At 29.4% G+C, this 27,219-nt stretch overlaps 2 protein-coding genes across 6 annotated transcripts in view; both read left to right on the forward strand.

Moving 5' to 3' along the window:
* The window catches only part of LOC130897268 (tyrosine-protein phosphatase non-receptor type 13-like), a 42,982-nt gene extending 39,885 nt beyond the window's left edge, over positions 1 to 3,097 (forward strand). For both annotated transcript variants that reach the window (XM_057806037.1, XM_057806046.1), the window contains one exon: positions 118 to 3,097. In XM_057806037.1, the coding sequence (XP_057662020.1) occupies positions 118 to 266 (149 nt within the window). In that variant the 3' untranslated portion in view covers positions 267 to 3,097. The remainder of the gene's footprint in view (positions 1 to 117) is intronic.
* A 1,305-nt stretch (positions 3,098 to 4,402) lies between these two features.
* LOC130897280 (inositol 1,4,5-trisphosphate receptor) overlaps positions 4,403 to 27,219 on the forward strand; it is a 37,076-nt gene continuing 14,259 nt past the window's right edge. For 3 of the 4 annotated variants that reach the window (XM_057806056.1, XM_057806063.1, XM_057806069.1), the window contains exons 1-16: positions 4,403 to 4,550; positions 5,352 to 5,527; positions 9,676 to 9,862; positions 11,055 to 11,141; positions 14,697 to 15,168; positions 15,281 to 15,821; positions 16,108 to 16,273; positions 16,391 to 17,286; positions 17,914 to 18,064; positions 18,122 to 18,269; positions 18,477 to 18,503; positions 20,370 to 20,551; positions 20,766 to 21,662; positions 21,717 to 21,917; positions 23,590 to 24,099; positions 24,335 to 24,439. In XM_057806056.1, coding sequence (XP_057662039.1) covers positions 5,436 to 5,527; positions 9,676 to 9,862; positions 11,055 to 11,141; positions 14,697 to 15,168; positions 15,281 to 15,821; positions 16,108 to 16,273; positions 16,391 to 17,286; positions 17,914 to 18,064; positions 18,122 to 18,269; positions 18,477 to 18,503; positions 20,370 to 20,551; positions 20,766 to 21,662; positions 21,717 to 21,917; positions 23,590 to 24,099; positions 24,335 to 24,439 — 4,662 coding nt within the window. In that variant the 5' untranslated portion in view covers positions 4,403 to 4,550; positions 5,352 to 5,435. Of the gene's footprint in view, positions 4,551 to 4,983; positions 5,126 to 5,351; positions 5,528 to 9,675; positions 9,863 to 11,054; positions 11,142 to 14,696; positions 15,169 to 15,280; positions 15,822 to 16,107; positions 16,274 to 16,390; positions 17,287 to 17,913; positions 18,065 to 18,121; positions 18,270 to 18,476; positions 18,504 to 20,369; positions 20,552 to 20,765; positions 21,663 to 21,716; positions 21,918 to 23,589; positions 24,100 to 24,334; positions 24,440 to 27,219 lie in introns of those variants that run through there. The other variant, XM_057806077.1, reaches the window with a different exon arrangement.

The raw sequence follows: 27,219 nt of genomic DNA on the forward strand, positions 1-27,219 counted from the left end.
AAATGATCGACGAAAAAACAAGTCCTAAACTTTAAAACAACTTTGTTTATTCAGTCATACATCATACATACGTTAAATATTTATTATATACTTTAAATAACATGATCATGTTTTTAGGTGACGAAATAATTTCAGTGAATGGTACTTCCTTTCGTGAATTATCCCACCGTGATGCCGTGAGTTTCTTTAAAAGCATCAAATGTGGAAAAGTCGAAATGGAGCTAGTTGCGCGACAGAACCACAATAAGTTTTCAAGTTCTTTGTGAATTTTTATTACACACATCTGGTTGGAATTTGTATCATTTTAAAGGACAATCTTTCACTTTTTATTTTTTCAGTATTTGCATTTGCGGCCAACTCTAATGTATAGATAGGTAAATGACAGTGAAATTTTTTTCTTTAAATAAAAATACGTAAGGGATATTTTCGTCATTTAGTTTTTGTTTATAGAGAGAATCAAACTAGTGAAGATACTCTAAAATGATATAAGTTAATTATTTCTGACGAAGTGCCATATAATTTGGAAAATCTAATCTAAAATACCAAAAATAATACAAAAAACTTAATAAATTTGTAATTAAAATGAAAACCGACTAGTTTATATTTTGAAAGGTTAACGCAACTTTTTGATACAGAAATTTTTAATAAAAATTATTTCCCCAAATTTTTAAAATACTATATGATTGGATTGAATAATTTTGTCACTATAATCCATGCAGCAAAACATTAATATTTAAGTTCTGCCATAATTTTAGTAATAAACACTTTGTAGTTGGTTAATAATGAAACTAATAAAACATAATTCAATTATAGATTTTAATATTTATTAAAAATAATGCATTTTCTGGTATAAAATTAATATAAAATCACTATTTGAGAAGTTGAAACAATTATTCAATTTTTTAAAAACATCATTGGGGTAACCACTTATTAAAACGTGACGTAATTTGGGGAGGGATTAAACTTTTGCAACCTTAAAAAATCAAATGTAGCCTTTGAACAAAATATAAGATAATCTTATTTAACAAAATGTATATACTCATTAATTCGAAAAAATCGATAATTTGAACAGAAATTGTTCAATATTAACATTAACTGTTAATTCTTGATGTTATTGTCCTTCTTGGTACGAAATTACGAATAGTGTTGAGGGTTGAAGATTCGATATAAAACTATCTAAGGGTTTTTAAATTGCCAACGTTTCGATCCTTCATTTGATCTTAATCAAGGCTCAAAATATAAGGTAAATTATAAATTGAGGAATTGAGGAATTTGAATTGTGAATTGAAAATTTTTGATTTTGACTAACCTCTAAAAAGCATTTATTTATGTATGAGTATAAGTTTCTGTAAATGATTCTTTTTCTACTTATTCTTCTGTTTATACAAAAATGTTATTAATTGTCTAGGTTATATAGTTTATCTTTTGTCTCTTATCCAATGTGTCCCATTTATATTGTTACACTGAAATATTCTGATTATTGTTTTACTTTTTAACTCACAATTTAAATTACTTGTTTATCTTCCTCAATGTTTGAGTTATAATGTACCTTATATTTTTAGCCTTGATAAAGATGAAATAAGGGATCGAAACGTTGGCAATTAAAAAATTGTTTTATTTCGATTCCTCAACCTCAACAACATCTTCCGTGATTAACTGTTGATTTAGAACGAAATTGAAGATAACAAATTTGCAGCTTTTCAACTTTCTAATTTCTTCATTAGTAGTAAATCATTGATCACAAATTTAGTTATAAGACTGATATATGTTATTATGGAAATTAAATGTAAATATTAATAATTTTAAGTTTGGTGCTATTAAATGGCAACTAATGTGCAATTATTCAATAACTTGATACGTACATTATTTATTCAAAACAAAAATTTGTTGTAGTTATGAACAGTTTTATGCAGAGCAATATGATTAATGAACTTTCTATCAACTATATTCTAAACTTATAATTATAATTAAGTTAAAATTTCTATTATACTTTTTCAATTCAAGAAATTAAATTGTTTGCACTTTTCTGCAGAATTAAATACTTCTTTATTTTTTATTCTAAATAAATATAATATTAATTGTAAACCTAAATTCGTTTATGTAGTACCTAAAACAAGATTCTAGGTGTAAATAAGTTCTAATTGGAAAAAAATGGGTTGCTTCATCAAGGGAATCTAAATGAACCATTCTGTATTCACTTCGGCTGAAGTATATTAAATGTTTTAATTCCAAGAACGTATCAAGATCAAAGGTAAAAGGTAAACTTTGGTGTCTGAAGATAATTACTTGGTTATAAAAATACGTGTCACGTGTAATTATGTTTGAATATTACCAAAGAATTCAGAAATTATAAGTTAACTGCAGACTGCTTGTTTGTAGTATATCAATTTAAATTAAGATATGGCATTTGTTTTTAGTCTTCTGAACCAAGATTTTTAAATGAAAAATTATAATTGAATCTTCAGTAGTTAACAAATATTGTAATATTTAGTAAGAAGAGTACTGCATAAGACTGGTAATAAGTTACAATAATTTTGAGCATTCTGGTATTTCTAAAATGCTAATTGAAACTTAAATGATGGAAAATGAAGTCCCAACTTAAAAATTAAAATTCAAAAAACCTCCATGAAATATCCTGGAGAGCTACTAAGTAATGCATTTAGACATCGTGGGCTATATTATACAATGTGTATCATTAATATCACATAATTTTGAAAGAACATTTCTGGTCTATTCTAAATTAGCTGTTTGAAAATGATAAATGCAAGTTTTGTTTTCCGTCATTTAAGTATTGTTTCAGAAATTAATTTTTAATTTGTTAGTTATTAGGCATTCATATAATGCGAGTCATATTATCAAAAATTGGAACAAATATAGTTTTTGACTTTACTTGGGAATATACTTGTTTGATTCAATTTTATTTGCTGTTATCGGTTTTCATGACAGTTGATTTATAAGAGTGTTGTTTTAGTATAGTGCGTTTTTTTATGTTTATGATTTTGTACAGTTTTCTAAAATATTGTTCCCAACTAATAAAATAATGATATATTATGAGGTTATTTTTTATATAAAACATTGAATTAAAAAACACTAACAACAGGGTTGTTTTATTTTATATCCAATTATCCCTATTATGTATTTAGGTCTTTATTTTTCACTTATTCGATTCCTTTATAGTCATTTTCTTAAATAAATATTCTTTTACGCACTGTATACTAGTAAGCAAATGTTTTTGTAACTGGAATAGACACAGTCTGAATTATAAGTATTCCTAATAATTCTACTAAATATAAAAAAACCTTTAAAGAAGTAGTTCAGTAAAATTGAAAATAAAAGAAAATATAAATCGTCAAAAAATTACAGTTAAAAACGAAACAATTACAAAATTTTCGCAACTACAAAATAAGATCATCCTCAATGATACTCTTAATCAACTTTTCTAAAGTTTTCAAAGATGAAGAGAAATATCAACCGTGAAAAGGTCACAACACTAATTACGGCAACGATGTAAAAGTGAATTATGGTAGTAATTAGAATTCACTTGGTTTGTTTGTTTCACGTTTTTTAGACAAAAAAATCATACTTATTAAGACATCACATTTATCAGACAAATTAACTTTTGTACATTTTTATTAGAAATAGTATTTCAAATTTAATCATAAACATATTATTACCTTATATAATTTTAATTACTATTTACAATACCCAATACTCCATAAATTTTGTAAAATTAGTTGCCTATAGTACAGTAATGATGTTCCACATTTTATTAGTTTTATATATTATGTAACTGCAGCTCTGAAAAGTTATTGAATAGTTTACCTAAAATGTAACCTAGTCTTGAATGTACCTTATCATGGGACAAAAAATGAACTAATTACATATAACGATTATGAATTGTGTTGCTATTTATCCCAAAGATACAAAATAGATAAAGGAACTAAATTATTGAATTAAAGTTATAATATACGTAAAATCCAGTTGGCGGCGCCCCAACATCAAAATTTTAAATATATTTTGAAAAATTCATATCCTTTAGTGAAAATGATAATAAGAGTTTATGATTTATCATTTTTCTGGTTAAATTTGTGGTTTTATTTTAACGAAATTTAAAATTTTATTTTTTGTGCAGATCGCTATAAAATTCCAGTAATTGATGGTATTAATATGTTGAATTTTATTTTAATTAACATATTTAAAACCATTGTATGAGATATAATACTTATAAGATTTGTATTTTCACAATTTTTTCCTCTTATTTGAATAAATTTTTCCAATACAGTTTTGTTGATTATACTTTGGTTAAAAATTGTTTGCTGGTTTTAATCCTGCGCGTACTGCGTATATTTTAAAGTATTATTAATGTGAGGCTTTATCAACTTGATATCAGAATAACTCATTAATTCAAGCTCATTTATTTTGTTCCACCAGTACGCTTCATTTTCGGATCGCGACTAAACAGTTTGATTATTGTGTAAAGAAAAGAATATAGTTTTCTTTGTAGTTATAGTGCGATTTTTTGCTACGTTGATTTATAATGAAATATCTAGGTTTGTATTTACGCCAAGTTATAGTTGTTTTTATTTACGTGTAAGTGAAATTATTTCTATTTATTACTACCAAAGCTACTAATTTAACTTCTCAGTAAATAAAATTAGTTCATATTTAGTTTGATTGATGTTTTGAAAATTGAAATCCCCGTTGACTTGAAATTGTGTGCGGGTATTGATATATTCCGTAGTTTGAAAATGGGAGGAAGAAAGTTATTTGAATAATGTGATACGCCCATGGTCATAAGAGCTGATAAATATTTCAAAATGTTATTCTGCTTATAAACATTTTTAGTTTAAGTAGGGCATTGCGGTTTGTTAGTATTTGAAAGCATTTCAGTTTTCGATTAATTAAAATTTAAATGGTCAACATATTTGAATTAACGTGACAGGTACGTATACGTTTCACGTCTGCGCAAAAGGCATTATAGTCGATAGTTGGATTCAAAAGAAAACTCGTCAATAAACTTTAGTTTACATGTACACTAGTGAAATTATCTTCTAATAGTATAATGTATACATAATAATATATAAACATTTGACATATTGAAGTCAGAATAAGTGATTGCTTATTGGTGAGTGTATTGTTTTTAGGCACATAACCTATATTCATTTTTCTTAAATGTTATTAGGTCGTTTTTTCGCTTTTTCAAATTTTATCCACTTCATTTATTTTTGTTATAAACCTTAGTACGGGCAAGTTTCTATTTTAATCTAATATAAACAATACCAGCAGCTCACTTTGACATTTGACAGATGTTATTTTAATTGTTAAATATTTTGTTTTAATTTTATTTTTAGTATTAGGTCGACACCTACCCGATTATTTTATGGAAGTTCAATAATATGAAGATCCTGTGATGATACAACAGTAATTACATAAAAATGGAATTAGGAAATTCAAGTATTCTGCATATGGGAGACATCGTTTCCCTATATGCAGAGGGAAATGTTTGCGGATTTCTAAGCACTTTGGGGTAAGTTCAACATAAACACTATGATAAAAATGATATATGGTTGTGTTTTACGTACAAATAATTAAAAATTTATAGTATTAATACATTTAACAATCAAATTTTTAAATTTGTGTTCATTGACGTCTATATATCTGAAATCATTTAACTTGGATAATTCTGCCTAATATTGGTTCTAACTGCTTCTTTGTAAATCAGTTACACATTAGCACATATTTTTTAATGACATGTGAAAACTATTGATTTTATTTTTTTGTATTTACTAAATCAAACTGCACTTGTAAGTTTAAATAGGTTCTTATTATAAATATTATAAATAATAATATCAGTTATGAAAGGTTGATCAAAACACTTTGATATTCAGTTTATAATGATGGAACACTATTCAATTTCTAAGTACCAAGCAAATTATTGATCTCACTAGGTATACCCATATAATCTACAAAATAAATTATTGTTATTTTTAAGTATTTTGGATTTGATTTTATGAAGTAACTTGAACTTTAAACTTTACTTTATTATAATCATAAGGATGGATACTTAAAGTAAATATGAAATTGATTAATAGTAACTATTGTTCATCTATTATTATATATAAAAATATAATTGAATAAATATTGAAAATGTTTAAGTCAAATAATTTGTCAGTTTGTAGTTTTTGCAGCTTATATTGTTCTATTACGAAAAAAGTTTTTAAATATCTAATAACATTTATGTTGATAATAACAACTTGGATTTACTAAATCAATCTTGAAATAAACTGTAAAAATTTAAAACATATTGACACTTAAATTTAAGTGAATACACAATGTTTTTGTATCTAAATTTTTTAGAGATAGAAGATAATAATATTCTAATCACTTACTTATACTTATATTACCTGCAGTTTCATAATAAGTTCCTGCATATTTTATATAGTCATATTTGATTGAAATGTACTTGTCGTACTCAAATATTCTTTGGAAAAAACATATTTGTGACACCTGTGTATGATAATTTTGTTTATATAGCTTTTGGTAAAGTAAGACTCCATTTATCGTAGGGGTTATGTTAGATCCAAGTATTGTGAAACAGCTCTATTTTAACATGTAAATAATGGGGTTAGGGGAAGATAGATAGAAAATTGGTTAGGTATTAAATTTAATAATGTTTTTTTAATAAGAATAAAACCTTATTTCCCTAAAAATTACAATAATATAAATGAATTTACTTATAAAAATAAATAGCATTCTAAGTCAGTCAAATCATTCAGTCTATTATGTGCTTCCAATTTACTGCCTTTTTGTCGTTCGCGTTTTTCTTTTGCATTGTGTTGGAAGATGTTGATAAGTGGATAAAGCATCTACAACACCCCATCTTATTTTCATAACTTATGTCACTTGCCTCAGCCTGAATGTAATTAAAAATTCTTCTAGCTTTTTCCATTATGATAGATTGGCTTAATGGCATGCGTTCAATTTCATTGTCAATCCATATAGATAGTTGTTTTCCATTTCCTTTATAGTGTTAATTCTAAAAAGGATAATTCTAGTTGCAGTTGCAAAGGACAGTATTTTTTCTTTATTCTTAAGAATTGTTGAAATTGCCAAATTCAGTGCAGCACTAAATTGATATTGACTGTAATCATCGTTATTGTATTGTATAAATTTATACACTTAGAATAATGACAACGAATGTTTCAAATGATAAAAAATGCGTCTGTACAGCACCGCACCAAACAAAAATAAACTACACTGTTTCGGATATGTTATTTGGAAACCTAGCGATCCGCACAATTTCGGGGAATCCCCGGAGTGAAAGAAAAGGCGCTAAATTGAAACAGTCTTAAGTGGTGCCTTACTGTATTCTGATTCTGAAAAGTAGATTAGTGTGATGACCTGATATTCTTTCATGGAACAAAAAATCGTGTTATGATAATCATCTGGTCATTAGCAAATCTATTGATCAAATATATGTTGCCTTTTTTTCTGTTCTAATAGAGTAAGATCAGTATTTCAAAACCTTAAACCAAAATTGTTCCTCATTGCTATATATTGAGATTGTTGGAAATTTATTTTAAAATGTTTTGGGATATTCCATTCATGAATACATCTAATATAGCCGGTATATAAAAAATCATTTTCTTTGTTCAACATAATTAAACTATTCAGGTTCATTCCATTTCAGAAGTGTTTTAATGTGTTATTACCTTTATGTTGTTAAGTAGTTTTATAATGAATTACTTTGAATAATTAACTGATTAAAGTTAGTTTCACAACAATTTATTCACAAACATGACAATTGAGGCAAGCTTTAAATGATAATCCAGGCTAGATCTACAGGAAATTTATCTTTAATTTGAGAGTAAAGTTGCATATAGTTTTTATACCATAAAACACTTAATTATACATGTAAGATATTGCTTATATTCTTTCACAAATATAGTTTTTATTTTCAAAACAAAGCAATTAATGCAATGATAATAAATCACTCCCCATTGCTTCCCATCTTTATGGAATAATTGATTTTGACAACATAACTATTTATTGTATAATTGGAGTATTTCTGTAGATATTTAAAAAATGCAGTTGAACTTGAAAAATTCTAATATAATTTGTGAACGAATATAAACTTTAAGTTTGATAAAGAACCAAGTTAAAGGACAATGGCTAGGATTTATTAAAAACTAAAATAGTTCAGATTGTAACAAATGATAAGTTCACACGATAAGACCTCGTTAATTTAATTAACATACTTCAATAGGTTCACTATCAGTGTTGGCAGTATGTTTTTCAGCTAATAAATAATGATATCAGTTTTGGTTTCCTTACATCCGGTAAATTTAAAAACTCCATTGGAGTTAATCCACCAAATGTGTGTCATTAAGAAACGCTTTCATAAAGTGTATATACGAAATATTAACTACCAATAAATAGGGCACAATATGAAAATATAAATGTATTAAATTTTGTATTTGAAAATATTTCATGAGTAAAACATGATATATAGTCTTTTGGTGGCATGAATAAATAACATATAAATAATGCAGAAAATCTCCAAGTGTATATGTAAAGATACATTTATAATATCATATAGTTATGAAATAAAGATAATAAACAATATTACAAATATTTATTTTAGAAGTATTTCTAGGCAAACTAATGGAAACTTGAAAAATTATTGAAATATTTGTGCCTCTATAAAAAAAGATGATATTATAAGGTATATTAATATTTCAAACAGATACAAAAAACAAAATAGAAATATGAACTACGTATTTAGTTAGTTTCTTCCATTATCCTAACTTTTAAATCAGCAATTTGTCTAGTCTAATAAAATATACTTTAAATATTGAATAAGCCCTTAAGAAGTAATCGAGAGGAGTCAAATCGGGGAATCTAGCCGGCCATTCGACCTTCCACGTCTTCCAATCCACCTATTGGAAAAAACCTCGTTTAAATAATTTCCCACTGTACGTGCACTAAGAAGTTAATCAAAAAATCTAGATAAACCACATCATTAACTGTGCCCACAAAAAAATTAGGGCCAATAATTTTATTGTTAATGATACCAGCCCAAACGTTCATTTTGTTAGGATATTGAGTGAGTTGTCTTATGCAGATTTTCCTCAAACTCTAAAAATACGTCTAACTTTTTTCATCAGTAAATTGAAATGTTTTTTCAATTTTGTTAACTGTAGACTGCGAAACATGTTGGCCAGAGTATTTAATATCAAAAATTTCACAAACCTCCTTAGAGTTCTAGTTTTATTACCACAACCAATCCTAGTTATAATGTCTATTCTTTGACCATCAGACAAATGTGCCATAATTAGATTTAATTCGCGCACAAATATTATACTGACGTCTTTTAGTCACCTTAAATACCTAAATGATAGCAGCCTACTAGACTCATATCAATTGTTTATTTGGCTTTTTGACTAATATTTTAGTAACCGTTCTGAACACTTAAACAAAAATCAACATTCTACCCTACGTCAACTCTGAACATTAGGTATTATTGAATTATTAAATAATCAAAATAAAAAAAATGTGATCCAATATAGGGCGTTCAATTTGAAAAATCGTATGTTTGATTCATTTAACTATTTCTGGAGTATCCTGTGTATTCACTGAGAACCAAGAATGCTGAGACAAAATTATGTATTTTAGGTTAGTAGATGATAGGTGTGTGGTATGCCCTGAATCAGGAAATTTAACATATCCACCAAAGAAGTTCAGGGATTGTTTGTTCAAAATATGTCCCATGAACAGGTACTCAGCCCAGAAGCAATTCTGGAAAGCAGCCAAACAGAGTATGAGCTCTAATACAGACACAAGTCTTTTGAAAAGGTTACATGTGAGTAAATGTCAAATACAAACATAGAGCTTGGTTTATGAAGCCCAAATTAAAACTAAATTTTCTTGGTTGTGATTTTTTGGTTTATGCAGTGGTTTTAAGGATAATAATAAATTACCGGTAAACCAAAACAAATTCCCTCTATGGCTCCTTTTTGTCATACAATTAATGCGGTAAGTTCCTGATACTGTCTATCAGTGATCCATCATCTAAAGAACATTGCTGACTTTTAGACATTGCTTTTTCCTATTTTTTTATATCAATTTTAAAAATAAAACATCAAGGCGGAAATCACTGCACTAATGCTAATAATATTTTCACAACCAAAGAACAAGGATGATGTAAACATAACAATACCACCAATACTGACTGACCTGAAAGAAGTTAAAAGTAGGCGAACTATTTACTGTTAATTTTCTGCATGAACTACAAGTATCATTTCAGTGTCTTCAAACTAGTAATTTGATGTTAATTTTTAATTTTGGCTGCATAAACCAAACTTAAATATCATTCATGTATGTAATTTTGTTTAGACTCGGTAAAAATATAAATTGAGATCAAAAGTAAGATGCAAATAATATTGATAAATACTAAAAAAATTATTGATTCATTCTGAATTAAGTATAATTGCTGACACACTTTCTGTATCATTGTGTTGTACAGAATGAGAACAGCGACATATAGATTTTTTTCAATTTCTTCAGCAGCTGGTTTTTGCCAATTGGAAATAATTGTTCACATTTTAATACAGTTATGGACAATTCACTATTTTTATCATGTCAAACTTCAAAAATAATACAATTATTCTAGTAACTAATGTGGGTTACTTAAGTAGCGAACAAATACACCTGAAGAAAATGGGTATTGCCTGTTGAATTTTAAATACCTTATTGGAAATAAAAGGTGTGTATTATACGAGGATAACTTTGAATCATGTATCATAATTACATTGTGAGCTGCCACGGGGCCGTTGAGCACATAGGCCTTTAGATAGGCCCGTCGTGCCCTACTTGAAGTTACCAAAAGCCGATGTCCTTTAAGAAGCCGATCAGGGGCTTTGGCTTGAACCCTTTGATGTTATTAGGCAGACTGTGAGACTTACCCAAGTGTGAGTGCTGGGCACTCAGAGATTATTTTGTCTGCAGTTCCATCCTCCCCCATACACCAACTGTGATAAAAATATTTGTTGTAGCATGCTGCTGAAATCGAAAAAAAGCAAAATGAATCTGAAAACAAAAAATTATTGGGTACAAAAGTTCAGTATGGAAATGTGGTTCAGGTAAGATTTTTACACTAATTTTTCACTATAATTTATATAAATGTATGCCAAAAACTATAATCTGCTTTAAGATTTTTGAGCTGACCAGGTTTTTGAAGTTGTTGTTCAACCTTTCTCTAGAAAAAGCTTTGAAATCAACTGAAGCTATTTCAAGAGGAGTAAATATTGGAGAGAAAATAAATATTTTAGCTTCTTATGCTGATGCTGCAGCTTTAACAGCGGACAGTAAGAGTGAAAGAGAAGAAGCACGAAAAGTAGGATTGGAGATAAATGAAGATATGAATGTATATATGAAAGTGGGAAGAGTTGAGAGCTCAATCATTCAATGCTGGACGTTCTGGGATACAACTTTAAAATTAATGCAGCCAGTAGATGTTTTTGAAGCCTATCGAAATTACTTAAAAGTAAACTGCTGTCAAAAAATACGAAAATAAGAATATACATAGTCATAAAACAGCCAGTTTTATTGTATGGAGCTGATATGTGAACACTAATAAAAAACACCCAGAAGAAGTTTTCGAAAGAGATGTATGGAGAATACTAAACAGAGAACTCAGGGACCGGTACAGATGACCAGATATTGTGGCTGTGATAAGAAGTAGAAGAACTAGGCCATGTAGGAAGAAGGGATGAAGAGACAACAATAAGAAGAGTGTGGAGAGGTCAACCAGAAGGGAGGCGCCCATTGGGAAGACCAAGAGCAAGATGGAATGACCGAGTGGGTGAAGATGTGAGAAGACTTGGTGGAGAAGTAGCTGAGAATAGAAAATTATGAAGGCAACTTCTTGGCGAGGCCAAAAATCAACTTGGATTTGAGTGGCTATAGTATTAGTAGTATATTCTTTGGAATGGAATTATTAGTACGACAGCTAGGAGGGGTCCCTAGCCGTTTTATACTCCTCTCAGTTTTAGAGCGTTTTCCTTTGCTTTTTGATGCTTAGAATCGATTTTTTTATTTGTTATAAACAATTCAATTGTTTATAAAGCTATAATTCTCATACAAAGAGAAATATGAAAAAAGTTCTACAAAAAAGCTTCAAAATGAGATGTGGTAGACCTTTTAAATATCATCTGTCAATAAATTACAGAAGTTTGAATGTACAAATTTTCATTAAAAAAAGAACTGTAATTTGTTTTTAATTATTTTAAGGGTATATAAATTTTAAAAAACGAAATACACCTTATAGTAGCTTAAATTTTTTTATAGTAACTCAATTCTAGTTAATTTTTTACGGTCTCAAAAATATATGGGTATTAAAATATATCTATCATTGTTTTATTATATATAGTATATATAAACAAAGTACGGTGCTTTTTATCATGAAAATTTGTACATTCAAACTTCTGTAACTTTTTGACAGATAATATTTAAAAGGTCTACATTTCATTTTGAAGCTTAAACTTTAAAGTTTAGAATGAGCTTTTTGAAATCTTTCTACATCACCTAGGAGCCAAGTAATGACTGATAAAGTGAAAAAAATGTCGATTTTGCAAAAATTTATCATTATATTGACGTAAACTTTTTGAATATTGATTTTTTTCACAATACTTTTTTGTAGATCTTTTTAAAACAAATCTTTTTTATTATAAACTTTTTTTCATATCTCTCTTTTTTTAAGAGTTATAACTTTATAAAAAATTAAACAAATTACTCGACCAGATTTGGGCTTTGCACCTCGAAAAAACGATTCTTCTCATAAAAAAACATAGGAAAACACTCTAAAACTAAGGGGAGTATCTTATGATAAATTACAGTTTTCCTAGTTCCAACTTCATTAAAACTAATCATTATTTTGATGTCAGCTGACTATTTGTACTTATCTATTGAAACTATAAGGATGATAATAAACTTGTTATGGTGTATATCTCGCGTAATAAAAAGTAAAGAATCACTTATATTTTTTCATACTTACATATTTTAATCCAAACATAATTGTGTGTTTTATATATTGCTTCGTATTACTGGCAACTTTTAGAAAACTATAAATTAATGTAGGGGAAAATGATATTAAATTATTTAATCAATACATTCAAGTTTCTCTGAACTGAAGATTATATGTATCATATTACATAATAGCTTGTAGTTTTTGAAAATAGGAAATCACATTTTGATCATTTATACATCTAAGTTCCTTTAACTAATGCTATAAATTGAATTACATCTTATATAGATTGTGGTGTACAAATTACAATCATTGATTGCGTAGGAACTAATCATAGTGTCATTTAGGATATATTTAAACTACCAAAAACATTTATAACGAACCCTAGTAAATATATTTTATTATGAATCTGTTTGCAAAACCGTTAGAATTTTCTAAAACAAATTTTGAGATTCTCAGACCATGTGTGTCTATTTTTTTTGTTTAGTTGCCAATTTTGAGTAACACGTTTTCTTTGTAGCGATATTTTCGTTGAGAATAATCACAATAAAAAAATAGTGCTCCTCAGTAATGTATTTATAGTAACTTTTGAATTCCAATATCAAAATTTCGGATAAATATTAGCAATTAATTTATATTTAGCGGTCGATCACTTGATTAATTTATTCTAAATATATTTTATAAATAACTTGTATCAGAGAAGTTGTTATCGCCGACCTACGAGATTTGCTAATCTGTAAATTTTTTGTTTTCCTTTCCATAATCTCAAAATTTTGTAGATAATATCAAAATGCGACAAAGCTATTGTTTTTACTAACTTCGTTCACGGTAGATAATTTGGGCACATTCCGAATGTATTCTGAATATCTTTTGAACGTGTTAAATGCACATGCTTTGTTCAGAATTAGTTCTGAACATACATTCTTCCACGAACGATCTATGAACAACTTGAATGAATTGTAATTTGAATTCAAATCTAGCTAGGAGAATAAAATGTATATAATTAACTAGCCGAAGGTTTATTTTCAATATTTGTTAGTATAAAGCCAAGTACCACGTTTTTGAAGTATAATTACGTAGACAGTTAGAGGTTATATATCACCAAAAAGGATGAATGCGCATGCGCCATATTAAAAAAATGCTTATCCATGTTCGACGATACATTGGACATATTCAGAACAAGTTCAGAATTAGAACCACGAGATTCTAAATCCTGAACATGTTTTATTAGCACCGCGAACGCACAATTTCAAATTGCGCAAGAATTTGGTGACAGAACATGTTTAGGATATCTACCACGAACAAAGTTAATTCTTTTTTCATTGTTCAAATTCCTATGCTTTAAAATTAGGTTCACACCCCTAAAATTCAACCTTAAGGGCTTCATAAGGAAGTGTGTGATTTCTAATACTTCTTTGATGGAAATGTTCTTTGTTTACCATCAATCCATATATACATATCTAGAATCACACAGGTTGAAGCAAATGGTTAGGTTACCAGTATATTCTCAAGAAATAAATTATGTTCACTTATTTCTTTTAAAGATAACAGTTAATTGTTTTAAATTACAATGTATTTATTTAATTTTTTATCTAATTTGATGTTCCTAAATAATCGCAAGTATGTATGTGATTTGTTTTCCAGTGGTATCACTAAATTTAATAATTTTTAGTTACTTCACCTAAAGTCAAATAAGTACTTAACAGTCAATAAGCGACTGCCTGCATTACTAGAGAAAAATGCAATGAGAGTGTACTTAGATAGCAATGGAAACGAAGGATCTTGGTTTTATATTTTGCCATTTTATAAACTCCGAGCCACAGGTGATAATATTGTTCTTGGTGATAAAGTAATTTTAAATCCCTTAAGTCCTGGCCAACAACTTCATGTTTCGAACCATAAATTACCAGACAATCCTAGTTGTAAAGAAGTTAATATTGTTAATGGAAATACATCTTGGAAAGTTACACTTTTCTTGGAACATAAAGAAAATTTGGAAGATATCTTGAAAGGAGGAGATGTAGTGAGATTGTTTCATGCAGAACAGGAGAAATTTCTCACTATGGATGAATATAAGAAACAGTATAATGTATTTTTGAGAACTACCGGGCGTACTAGTGCTACAGCAGCTACTAGTAGTAAAGGTTAGTTCAAATGTTTTAAGATTAGAGACTCATAAAAATTCGAGGTAGACTTGGAAAAGAAAAAGTGATTGTATCAAATTTAAACTCTTTCTTATAAATCTTATCATTTTAGCTTTATGGGAAGTTGAAGTAGTTCGACATGATCCATGCCGAGGTGGAGCTGGTAATTGGGACTCTTTATTCAGGTTTAAACATTTAGCAACAGGACAGTACTTAGCTGTAGATGTAGATAACGACCATGTAGAATCCGAAGAAGACAAAAATAAAAGTGAATCTGAACGCAATGACAATCGTCGATATCATCTTGTACCACTGGGCTGCGTTTATGACATAGCCACTTTATTCGAATTAGATCCCACAAGTTTAACAAGAGCAGATTCTTTGGTACCACAATCAAGCTATGTGAGGTTACATCATATGATAACAAATAGTTGGGTACATTCAACTTCTGAATCAATAGATAAGGATGAAGAAAAACCAGTTATGTCAAAAGTTGGATGTGCTGTAACGAAGGAAGATAAGGAAGCATTTGCTCTTGTTGCAGTTTCTCCAGTCGAAGTTAGAGATTTAGATTTTGCTAATGATGCTTGTAAGCTACTGACATCTTTATCAGTTACATTAGAACAAGGAACTATATCTCAGAATGAAAGAAGGTAAATCTCTACATTACATAAATTTTAAAATCAGATTTTACACAGAATAAAATTTCCAACTGTGATTCATAATTGTGGATTAATATAATCGATCTATGTTCACTCAGCTATTTCAATGCTAGTACAAATTATAGAGTCAGCTTTATAACTTATCCTTCTCATCATAATTGGCTGCTGCAATCTTAATTATTGCAATTAATTGTATAAATAGTTATTAAAATCAGTAAAATTATGTGAGAATTTGGACTAAAATTCAACTCTTCATTATTGAATTATTCTGTTACAGATCTTTAACAACACTTCTCCATGATATTGTGTACTTCATTGCTGAACTAGAAAACGAACAGAATAAAGCAGAAGCCTTAGAATTAATAATAACAAATCCAAATCGGGACCGCCAAAAACTTTTAAGAGAGCAATCTATTCTAAAACAACTGTTTAAAATATTACAGGTACCTACTGAGTTATTTTATAAAATTTTTAATATACTATATTTATTATAATGACATAATCATACAGTATGGATTAGAGATTAATGCAGTTGATACACTCATATTTTCTTATTTAAGGATCCATTTGTGGATAAAGGTGGTGAAGGACCTTTTCTGAAAATAGAAGAGTTGAATGATCCTAAACATGCCCCTTACAAACACATATTTAGACTTTGTTACAGAATTTTAAGGTTAAGTCAGCAAGATTACAGAAAAAATCAAGAATATATAGCCAAACATTTTGGATTTATGCAAAAGCAAATAGGATACGATATTTTGGCGGAAGATACAATAACTGCTCTACTTCACAATAACAGGAAGTTATTAGAAAAGCATATAACTCCAGCGGAAATAGAAACTTTTGTAGGATTAGTTAGGAAGAATATGAAAAATTGGGAATCTCGATTTTTAGATTACTTGTCAGATCTGTGTATTTCTAATAAAAAAGCAATACCAGTAACACAAGAACTTATTTGTAAAAGTGTTCTTAGCCAAAAAAATTCCGATATATTGATTGAAACTGAAATGATAAACACTCAAGTTGAAGTACAAGAAGTCAATGAAGATGGTTCAATAGATCGAGAAGATGAATCTGTCATTACAGATGTCGACGAAATACAATTATCGTTTGGCACTCCAAAGAAAACTGTTTTCCTCACAGATCTCTGTAGAAATGCTCGTCTAGGAAATAAAGAAGATCAAGCAATTTTAGATTATTACCGTCACCAATTAGATCTATTTTCGAATATGTGCTTAAATCGTCAATACTTGGCTCTGAATAATTTGTCTCCTAGACTATCAATCGAATTAATATTGAAATGTATGTCAGATGAAAACGTTAGTTTCGATCTCAGGGCGTCGTTTTGCAGACTTATGCAGAACTTGCATGTCGATAGGGACCCGCAGGAACTTGTTACTTCTGTAAAGTATGCAAGACTTTGGTCAGAAATTCCATCTCAGATGTCGATCTCAGAGTAAGTTTTTGTTTATTAACACTTTATTCCAAATTTCCACAATTATACTTAAAATCAACTTAAGGGGGTATTCTGGTCCAGAAATTTGAAATAATCGATCAAACGTTAACCGCGTTTTTCTCGAAATTACTTTTTTTTGAAGTGGTTGACATGATATCTCAAGTTCTACCCGATTCATTTGAAATTTGGTAGAAATCTTTTTTATATATCTCTCTATCGCGTCTGACTTGAAATTTAAAAATTTTGATTATGGAATATTTTTAAAGAAATCGAAAAGGTCAAAAAATCTTTACAGATTAAGAATTTTTCAATTTTTTTTGTTGAAGATCACTAAAAGGGCTGGAATCATGTCAACCAGTGTGCACCGTTTTTTTTTGTAGCCCTCACCGGCCTGTAATTTATTGAAATTCTGATTTTTTTACAACTTTTTTATATTCTTGAAGTCAATAAATATCATATAAAAAATAAATAGTTAAAATGTTTCCCATTTTTTTACGTTAGTTTCAAAAAAACCTAAAATATAAGCTTCTAGATCAGAATATCCCCTTAAAGAGATGATTTGTATTTTAAACTAATCTTTGACCTTTTTTTTGATCTTACAAATACTAAAGTTAAACTATTTTTCAGCTACGATTCCAATAAAACTCCGAATGCTAATAAAGAAGCCGTCCGAGAAAATTTTTCTTCTACTATTTCTTTTGTTGGAGAGTATCTCTGTAATGTAGTAGCTAAAAAATGGTCTTTTGCTGATCAGGAGCAAAATAAGTTGACGTCGGAGGTAACTATTTAGTAATTTTTGTGTTTGGTGTGAGAATTTGATTGATTGAAATTTCAGGTCGTGAAATTAGCTAAAGAACTAATTTATTTTGGCTTTTATAGTTTCTCAGATTTGCTTAAATTAACAAAAACACTACTCAATATTTTGGACTGTGTATCTGAGAGTGATTTTTTGGATGGACGTGTACCCACTGTAGATATTGATTGTAAGTACTTTTTTAGTCCTTCTCATACATTTTCATTGGTATCTATTATAGTTTATGTTAATCAGTTGGCTAGGTTAATGTTTTTGGTGAACGACATAATGAAATAGTCGACAGATAACAAGTTTATAGTATTTTTTATTTAACTAATTTAAATATAGCCAATTTAACTCCTCCAGCCCTTATTGAATGCCACTTTCTTTTATACAGCGGGAGAGCCATCGCCAGGGAGTAGAGGTATTCTGTGTAGTTTGCAATTAATGTGTTTTTATGATTATTCTTTCTAATATATTTGCATTTCTGTAAATATTTTCTGGAGTGTGTTTATGAAGTATATTAGTAAGTTTGTAGCTGATTTACTGAAAAATATATACAAGTAGATTAGATTTGCGAATGTAGCATGGTGTTTACTTAGCTTCTCAATTCAATTTTCTAACCTGAGTCTAAATAAATGTAGCACTTTTATTGCACTGGTCCGATTATATGCACTATAGGTGTAACTAAGATTGTTCATACCTAAAGTTGGATTTCTTTGGAGCTACTATAGTCACCGACAAAGAAGGAACAAAAAAATAGTTGGACTCTGCATCTTTTTCTAAAAAATATAAACTCCTGGACATAATTAACGCACTATTCATATTTTTCTCTATATTCTTTATTTATTGATAATTTACTATGCAACAAGTAGGCCATGGACCTTGTTTGACAGTGACAGTTGATATTTAAGTTAACTATAGTAACACATAATATTGTTTTGACAGTAATTCGTATTAAACTTCGTTTTAAACTAAAACTGTGTCAACATTATCTTAAAAAGTGCTGATTAAAGCAAAGTTTTTGTTAGAAGCAAGTTGTTGATTATAATTGTTTTTATTACATGCATGTTTGGAAATTATTTGGGAGTATACCAAGTAAAAAAATTAAGCGCCAAAGAAATTTGTCAATGTAGGAGGCAGTGCGAGCATCGAATCTCCTGAATTAAATATATTCAATACGATTTGTTGCTGGTTTATTAGGAAGACATCATTCCAAACATGAAGCAGGAAGGCCAGATTACCAGAAAACACAAAGTTCAGAATTAAATTTTGCAAGACTATATCAGAATTGGTCCATCAATGATTGGAAACGGGTCTGTTTATCGATGAAAGTTCAGATGGACGTCAGCGTGTCTGGCGAAGGCAAGGAGAAAGTTTTTCCAGCTGTAATATCTCTCCTAAAGTGCCTTTTGGAGGTGGCTCTTGAATGTTTTGATAAGGAATTTGCTTCAATACAGAATTGGTCCCTATAGTACAAGATCTATGAATGCCCAATAGTACTTACTACAACATTATTGTCGAACATGTAATGCCTTTTGCTCCGTTTGTGGGCCTAATTTTTTATTCAGGCAGGAAAACGTTATTGGCTACTTACATGATGTCAATATCCCTGTATTAGAGTGGCCACCCAACAGTCCGGATATGAATCCTAAATAACATCTATGGGACTATCTCAAAAAGAGGATTTGAATGTGAGAATATACCGCAAGCTTTTGTTGAACATTAACCACTATGCGTTTATTCTCTTTTACTGATTTTTATTTTTTTTTTAATTTGGAGGTATGTTAGGTCATATTCGACTAATTTGTAGGTATTCACTATTATTTCAATGTAAATTACTTTTATTTTGTGCTTATATTGTAAATATTTTAATTAATTGAAGTGGTGCGGTAATTTTGTCCAAGAGTTTATATTACAACAGGATATTTTTGTAGAAAATCTTAACAGGAGAAACAAATAATCGAACATACACTTTTTTACAATCCCACAGCTATGCGCCAACATTGGTCAGCTAAGAAGTAGCACTTCTATAGGAGGGTGTGAAATTCGGCAATGTTAAGAAATATTTCAAATAGTGAAATATTTAAAAACAGCTAAATATGAAGTATTGAAACTAGAAAATCATAGATGTATGTTTTAGTCTATCAAATCAAAAATTCTTATATAATCACACACCAATTTTTGTTTCTATAGCCTTCACACTTTCTAAGTTTATTGTATTCACACTTATAAAACATATTTAATCTAAAAATAATACTAATATTTATATAATATCATTATTAAACAGCCGAAGGAGGTGTTTTGAGAACCATAGGAGATATGGGAGCTGTTATGACATCGTTAACACTAGGATCAGGAGGTAGAGGCGGTTTATCACCTGCTTCTGTATCACATGGCAAAGCTACTCAGTATATGAAAGAATATCCATTGGTCATGGATACCAAACTTAAAATCATAGAGATTTTACAGGTTTGTTCATATTTATTTTTCCATCAAAATTACTAACCATGATTATTTTCATATAAAATCTCATTAGATTGCATAATAAGAAAAAATTATAGTTCTTCTTATGTTTAATTGGATATTTTAGAGAATCAATGTCCAATTTTTTGTAAATATTAAATTGACTTTTGTTATATCTTCTTTCTTATGAATTAAATTTATTTTGATGTTATATTTCCAGTTCATTCTAGATGTAAGGCTGGATTACCGCATTAGTTGCCTTCTTAGTATTTTTAAACAAGAATTCGACGAGAACGAAAAAAATACAAGTAGCGGAGGTGGGGATGTTAATTTGGGACAGAAGAATATTGATCTAGAACGAATAGCCAGTCAAGCTGAGGGAATATTTGGGAGTAGTGAAGAGTGTGCGGTCCTAGATCTAGATGGACACGGAGGAAGAACGTTTTTAAGAGTTCTGCTACATTTAACTATGCATGATTATCCTCCTTTGGTATCAGGCGCATTACAGTTAATGTTTAGACATTTTAGCCAGCGACAAGAAGTTTTGCAAGCATTTAGACAAGTTCAACTATTAGTTTCTGATAGTGATGTAGAATCATATAAACAAATAAAAGCTGATTTAGATGTTTTAAGACAGTCGGTAGAAAAATCCGAACTTTGGGTGTATAAAGCAAGATCATTAGAAGATCATGCCCCTACTAAGAAGAATAAAAATGATGAAGAAGAAACTACATCTAGTAGCAAGACCACTACAATGGGCGTACTAGAGAAAAAAGGCTCTGCTATAAATCTAGACGTTGGACCTCCATTACATCCTGATCAAGCTGAAGAGTATAAAAAAATACAACAAATATTAATAAGAATGAATAAATTGTGCACTCAGGGCTCACCAGGGGGAGTTATTAAACCGCAAAAACACGAACAACGATTATTAAGAAATGTCGGAGTCCATACAGTTGTTCTAGATCTTCTTCAGGTTCCTTATGACGAAAAAGAAGATATTAGAATGAATGAACTTATGAGGCTCGCTCATGAGTTTCTACAAAACTTTTGTTTGGGAAATAAACAGAATCAAGTGTTACTGTATAAACAATTAGATCTCTTTCTTAATCCAGGGGTAAGAATTTACTAAATATGCTATTTTGTAATTATTATATTACCAATTCTTCAGATTCGAGAAGCTCAGACAGTATGTGCAATATTTCAAGATAATTCAAAACTATGCAATGAAGAGAATGAAAAAGTTATACAACATTTTGTATATTGTATTGCAACACACGGAAGACACGTGCAATATTTAAAGTTTTTACAAACTATAGTAAAAGCAGAAAATAAGTTTATTCGCAAGTGCCAAGATATGGTTATGCAAGCGGTAAGAACTTTATTGGATTCAAAATAACTAAATTTCTATTAGTAACTTACAAATTTAATATATTTAACAGTATTTGTTGTTGTTTTAAATGGTATTAAGTATAATATTTATTATAATTGAATTTTAATACAGACAATATAATGCTATGAAATATATGGGCATTATATAATTCAGTAATTTAATTTTTGTTTTCCAAAATTTCATTCTTTTATAGCTGAAGCAATCATTCATGACTTCAATGAATGTTTGAAATTTTCTAGATAGAAGTACTTTTTCATAAAAGAAATTATATATATAAATAAGTTTATTTTAAAACCCTTAGCTACCACACTTTTGGCTCCAACCATAGTTTCTGTACAGGGACGTTTGTGACCCCAGCCACAAAATCGTCTATTCTGAGTAAACTAAGCTGTTTTTTATCTTAAAAAAATATTTCTGTACATTAACGTCTCCTTTTCATAACAATATATGTGTCATATAAACGTTTTCCAATTTAATATGTTGAAAAAAATATAAAATAATATTCGAAAAATCACTAGTTATAATTGAAAATTCATAACTTTCAATTTTTCGAATTGGAAGCTTGAATTTCAGTTACATTTTGACGAAACATGTTACTTTAGATAAAAAATATAGTGTGGATAGTACCCGCTGAAAAAAAGATATTTATTTTGAAGAATGAATTTTTAGTCATTTTTCACAATCGCAGTTTTTATTACATTATTACATTATTTTATACAAATCAAGGAATGAAGAAAAATATTCTAGTTAATCTAAAGATATATTTTATTCAAACCTATTCGATAACAATTATATCTATTACATTCCAGCACACGTTTTGCAGAACATCAAACGGTGTTCGTCACAGATTGGACGTTCACAACCTGCGCAACCTTCGTTGGTTTCTTTGTGACTTTTACGTTACCAATCGGCACATCTCACCCTTTTCAATAACTTCATAGGCTCTTTCTTTATGGACGTTTAGGCCCAGAATTCCAGCAATTCGTCCTTCGCCGTATTCAAAAGACAAAGTTGGTCAAAACTATGAGCGCTTCCTTTTGTTTCGTTGTAGTGATGAATTATGTTAGGCTTCTTATCCGTTATCCAATGTATCCGAAGCCTCGGAGTAATCAGAGCTATACTTAGAAACTTCATCGAGCAGCTCTTGCTGAATTATTCGACTCCGAAGATTGTAGGCCATCTTACTTGACACAAAATACTATTAGTTCATGAAGAAAAAAATTCACACTTTCAAAATATAGTGTACTCACCTTTTTTGATTATTTGAACCTCAAAACCAAAATTCGAAAAAAAAAATCAATCAGAATTGTAGCTGTCAATTTGGTGTAGTTGATGACCCCACTCCAATTCACTCGAGTGTCACAGGTAGACTGACGCAATTGACCTATCGGTAGGTATACTAGGCGGAAGAGCAACTCTCTATCACTAGATGGCACTACGGATCCGATTTCCGAACATTAAGAGGGGGCAATTTAAAAAGTATGGCACGAACGACCCCAGTACGGCAGCTAAGGGTTAAAATACAGATTTTATTTTAAGTAAATTATTCCATTGAATATTTTGGAATGAACCTAATAAAATACTTCCAATATTTAAAAAAACTCTAGTAATTTTATTTAGTTTCGATTTACATTATATTTTATTTTTACAGTTGATTAATGCTGGTGAAGATGTGCTAGTTTTTTATAACGATAAAGCTTCGTTCAATCAGTTTATAGAAATGATGAGATCTGAACGTCACTGTATGGATGAAGGAAGTCCCTTGAAATATCATGTAGAGTTAGTAAAACTACTTTCATGCTGTACAATGGGCAAAAACGTCTATACTGAAATTAAGTGTCATAGTTTATTACCTTTAGATGATATAGTTGCAATGGTTATTCATCCAGATTGTATACCAGAAGTGAAAGAAGCATATGTAGGTTTTTTAAATCATTGTTACATAGATACAGAAGTGGAAATGAAAGAGATTTATAATTCAAGTCATATGTGGACGCTCTTTGAAAAATCTTTTCTTGTTGATATGGCTGACATAGCAACAGCGCCAAACGACAGAAAACACTCAGATAAAGCACTCGAAAACTACGTTACGAATTGTGTTATGAATATAATTACTACTTTCTTTAATAGTCCTTTTTCTGATCAAAGTACTACGGTTCAGGTATGTAAAACGTTTGTTCATCATAAATAGAAAATTTCCAATCCTAAACAGTCCTTTATTAACATTGCATGTGCTTATATATTAGTTATTGCTTAGTTTAATTCTCACTATAGTTGGGTACAGATTGATAGTAATGTTCTAATTTTTGTTTTTTAACCTAAAAATACCACTATTTAAACTTATAAATACGGATTACCTGCTTTTATGGTATTTTTTTGGGTATCTTTCTTATTAGAAACATCTGCATGAAGCAAGGGTATTTTGGAGCGACTCTACAGTGGATGATTATGATCCTTTCTCGGGTAATGTTCAACTCAAACAATCTCCATTGTCTACTAACGTAAGTAAATCATCTGGTCTAAGAACATGATACTAAACAAATGTCTAAGCTTATACTAACCTAAAATTTTATGCACTGAAATTGTTATAGTAGAATTCAACAAATAAAAATTACTAAATTCTAAACTATGTAGCCGAAAAACGTTACGTTTTAAAACAGATGGATTACATTTAATAGTTTCTGTGACACTTTATTGAATGTTATTACACATAATATATATAGACTACTACTTTGAAGTAGTAAGAAATCCGTTCTGAATTCTGTAATTTGTTCTCTTGACTGTTTTCTTAAAATAGTCATATCACATCATAATTAATTTGTAAATTATTTTTCTAAAATGATGCACGTTAATTATTTTATATTTTGTGTACATTTGTTGTATATGTATATAGATTTATGTTTACACATGGATATAGAAATTGCATGTGCATAACCTTTTCGGATTTATGCACATATCATTCAAGTTCGTATTATTTCAAACCATTGTTTTTTTTTATTGAAATTAGTAATTTTAATAATTCGTAGGATTGACTATAATGGTAATCAGTGATAAAAAAGTTAACATTGATTTATTTTTTCATTAGTTTTTTGTTGTTTTTTTAATGTACAGCAAACATAAGGAAAACACTGTCGGAAAGTTAAATTTGTATTTTTAATTAGAACTTGTAATCAGATATAAGTTTCCTCCAATTTTCATTATAATTTTCAAAATTATATCTAGTACTTATAATGGCAATGATAAGATTTTTTATGAAAAAACCACTGTCTGCAGGTGTAATGAGTTTACTATTTCACCCCATGCAGTGTAATCATTTTCCAATATCTTAACTTCATTAAATGGAACTGTAAAAATCCATTTTTGCGAGTTATTATTTCAATAGAAAATGACTATCTAACTTTAAACTTATTAAATTGGAACTGTATACAAAGACAATAAATACTAAATGTCATAAGGATCGAGTTGTGTGACTGCAACTTTTAAATAAAACTAAAGTACTGAGTTTGGTGCCTCCAACGTTAAACCCCTAGCTGGATCAGGTCCGCCTCAACGTCCTCCAACCATCGAAGGCGCGGCCTTCTTCTCCAGGAACTCCATACATGGCTCTACGCGAGGATCGATCAGAAGGCTTGTCCCAGCCACCTCGGATAGACGCCACCAAATCAGGCTTGCCATACATCTGTCTCACCTCAGCATTTCTCCACGCACCGTTCTCACAAATAGGGCCAAAAATCTTTTACTTTTATTTTCTTAGAGACAGAACCATAGGAAATAATAAAAAATAGAGAATCATAAACACTGCTCCTTTTAATTAAGCCGAGTCGATTTTAGAAGAAATACAGTAAGAATTTCTTGTTAAAAATACAAAAAAATGTGTTTTTCATGTTTCTTACATACTGCATTGACTACATAAACCAACCAGTTACTTCCTAATTAAATATCTTTAATTGTGTAACTTTTTCTTAAACTACTTTTGTAATAGAGTAAGAGAAATTAGTATTCATTAATTCGTTTATGAGCTGAGTCAAAATTTTAATAATTATCTAAAAATCTTCACAGTGTTCCTTGTTTCTTTTTTTTAATAGATCCCGCTTCACATTTTAAACCGATATTTAAGTTAGATAATTATTAGTGAAATTACTAATTATATTACAAATAATAAGTGTACCTGGTTGACTTTGTCAAAATTAAAATATTAAAACCTAATTAAACCAAAAACTAAATCTTTATTCAAAAAACAGTGAAAATAAAAATAATTCATCAAAATCTCAGTGGATTTCAATATTTTCTTAGTGACTGCCAAAATACAAATGTCCTTGCTCCTACTTTTTACGTGATTAGTAATAGACCCCTAAAGTTGATATATCGAAGATTAAAATGAGCTGTAAAGAATTTTGTGTTTTGGCTGCTACTATAGCATCTTGTGAAGGTATTCGTTTTAATCTCTGGTATTTTAGTGCAACTAGATCGTATCTAAAACTAATAGTGGATATCATTTTTATGTTTGGTCCATTTTTGGAATTGTCAATGGGTTGATGAAAATTGGGTGTCAATTTGTTTGGATTAATATTGTTGAGTGATTTGTCTGCATGCTACTCTGACTAATTTCACAAATTGCTAGTTTAGTGTTTTCAATCTCATAGATGTATTATTTTTGTAATTGCATAATATTTTCATTGCACACCATATTCTTTACGATTCGTGCGGATAGCATTTTTTGCTCCTGTGACGCGAGTCAGATACGATGGGCGTCGGCCATATTGTTGTTTTCGTAAACGAACAACCAGGGTATCATATTGTTGTCTTTCAATGATTTTAAAGAATTATTGAAAAATGGTGCACTGCGCTGAAGAGAACTGTATTCATATGAACTTGTTAGACCAAAAATGAGTCGCGGAGGGCGTGACATTTCTATCAACATATATATTAACTATTACGCCAAATTTCGTTGTTTAGTCTTTTCAAAAGGCTAGATTGATTGAGAGAAGTGTGAAGGATAGTACCAAGGACTAATTACCCATATTGTTTTTTTTACATCTACTCTACACGGATCATCAATCCATATTCCCAATGAAAACATTCAACATGAATATAATAGAGAAAATTTTGGGTTGTTCGGACAGGAAATAATGAGACTGAGCAAGACTCCGTAAAAGAATGGAAATATCGTAATGTCAAAGATGATCTGAGACTCTGAATTTATTAGTTTGATATCTAAATATCTGAAAAAAATCTCAATTACTCCTAGGGACGCAAGGCATAAATTTCAGCAGGGAAATTG

Source organism: Diorhabda carinulata, chromosome 1, assembly GCF_026250575.1.
Source record: "Diorhabda carinulata isolate Delta chromosome 1, icDioCari1.1, whole genome shotgun sequence".
NCBI lineage: Eukaryota > Metazoa > Arthropoda > Insecta > Coleoptera > Chrysomelidae > Diorhabda > Diorhabda carinulata.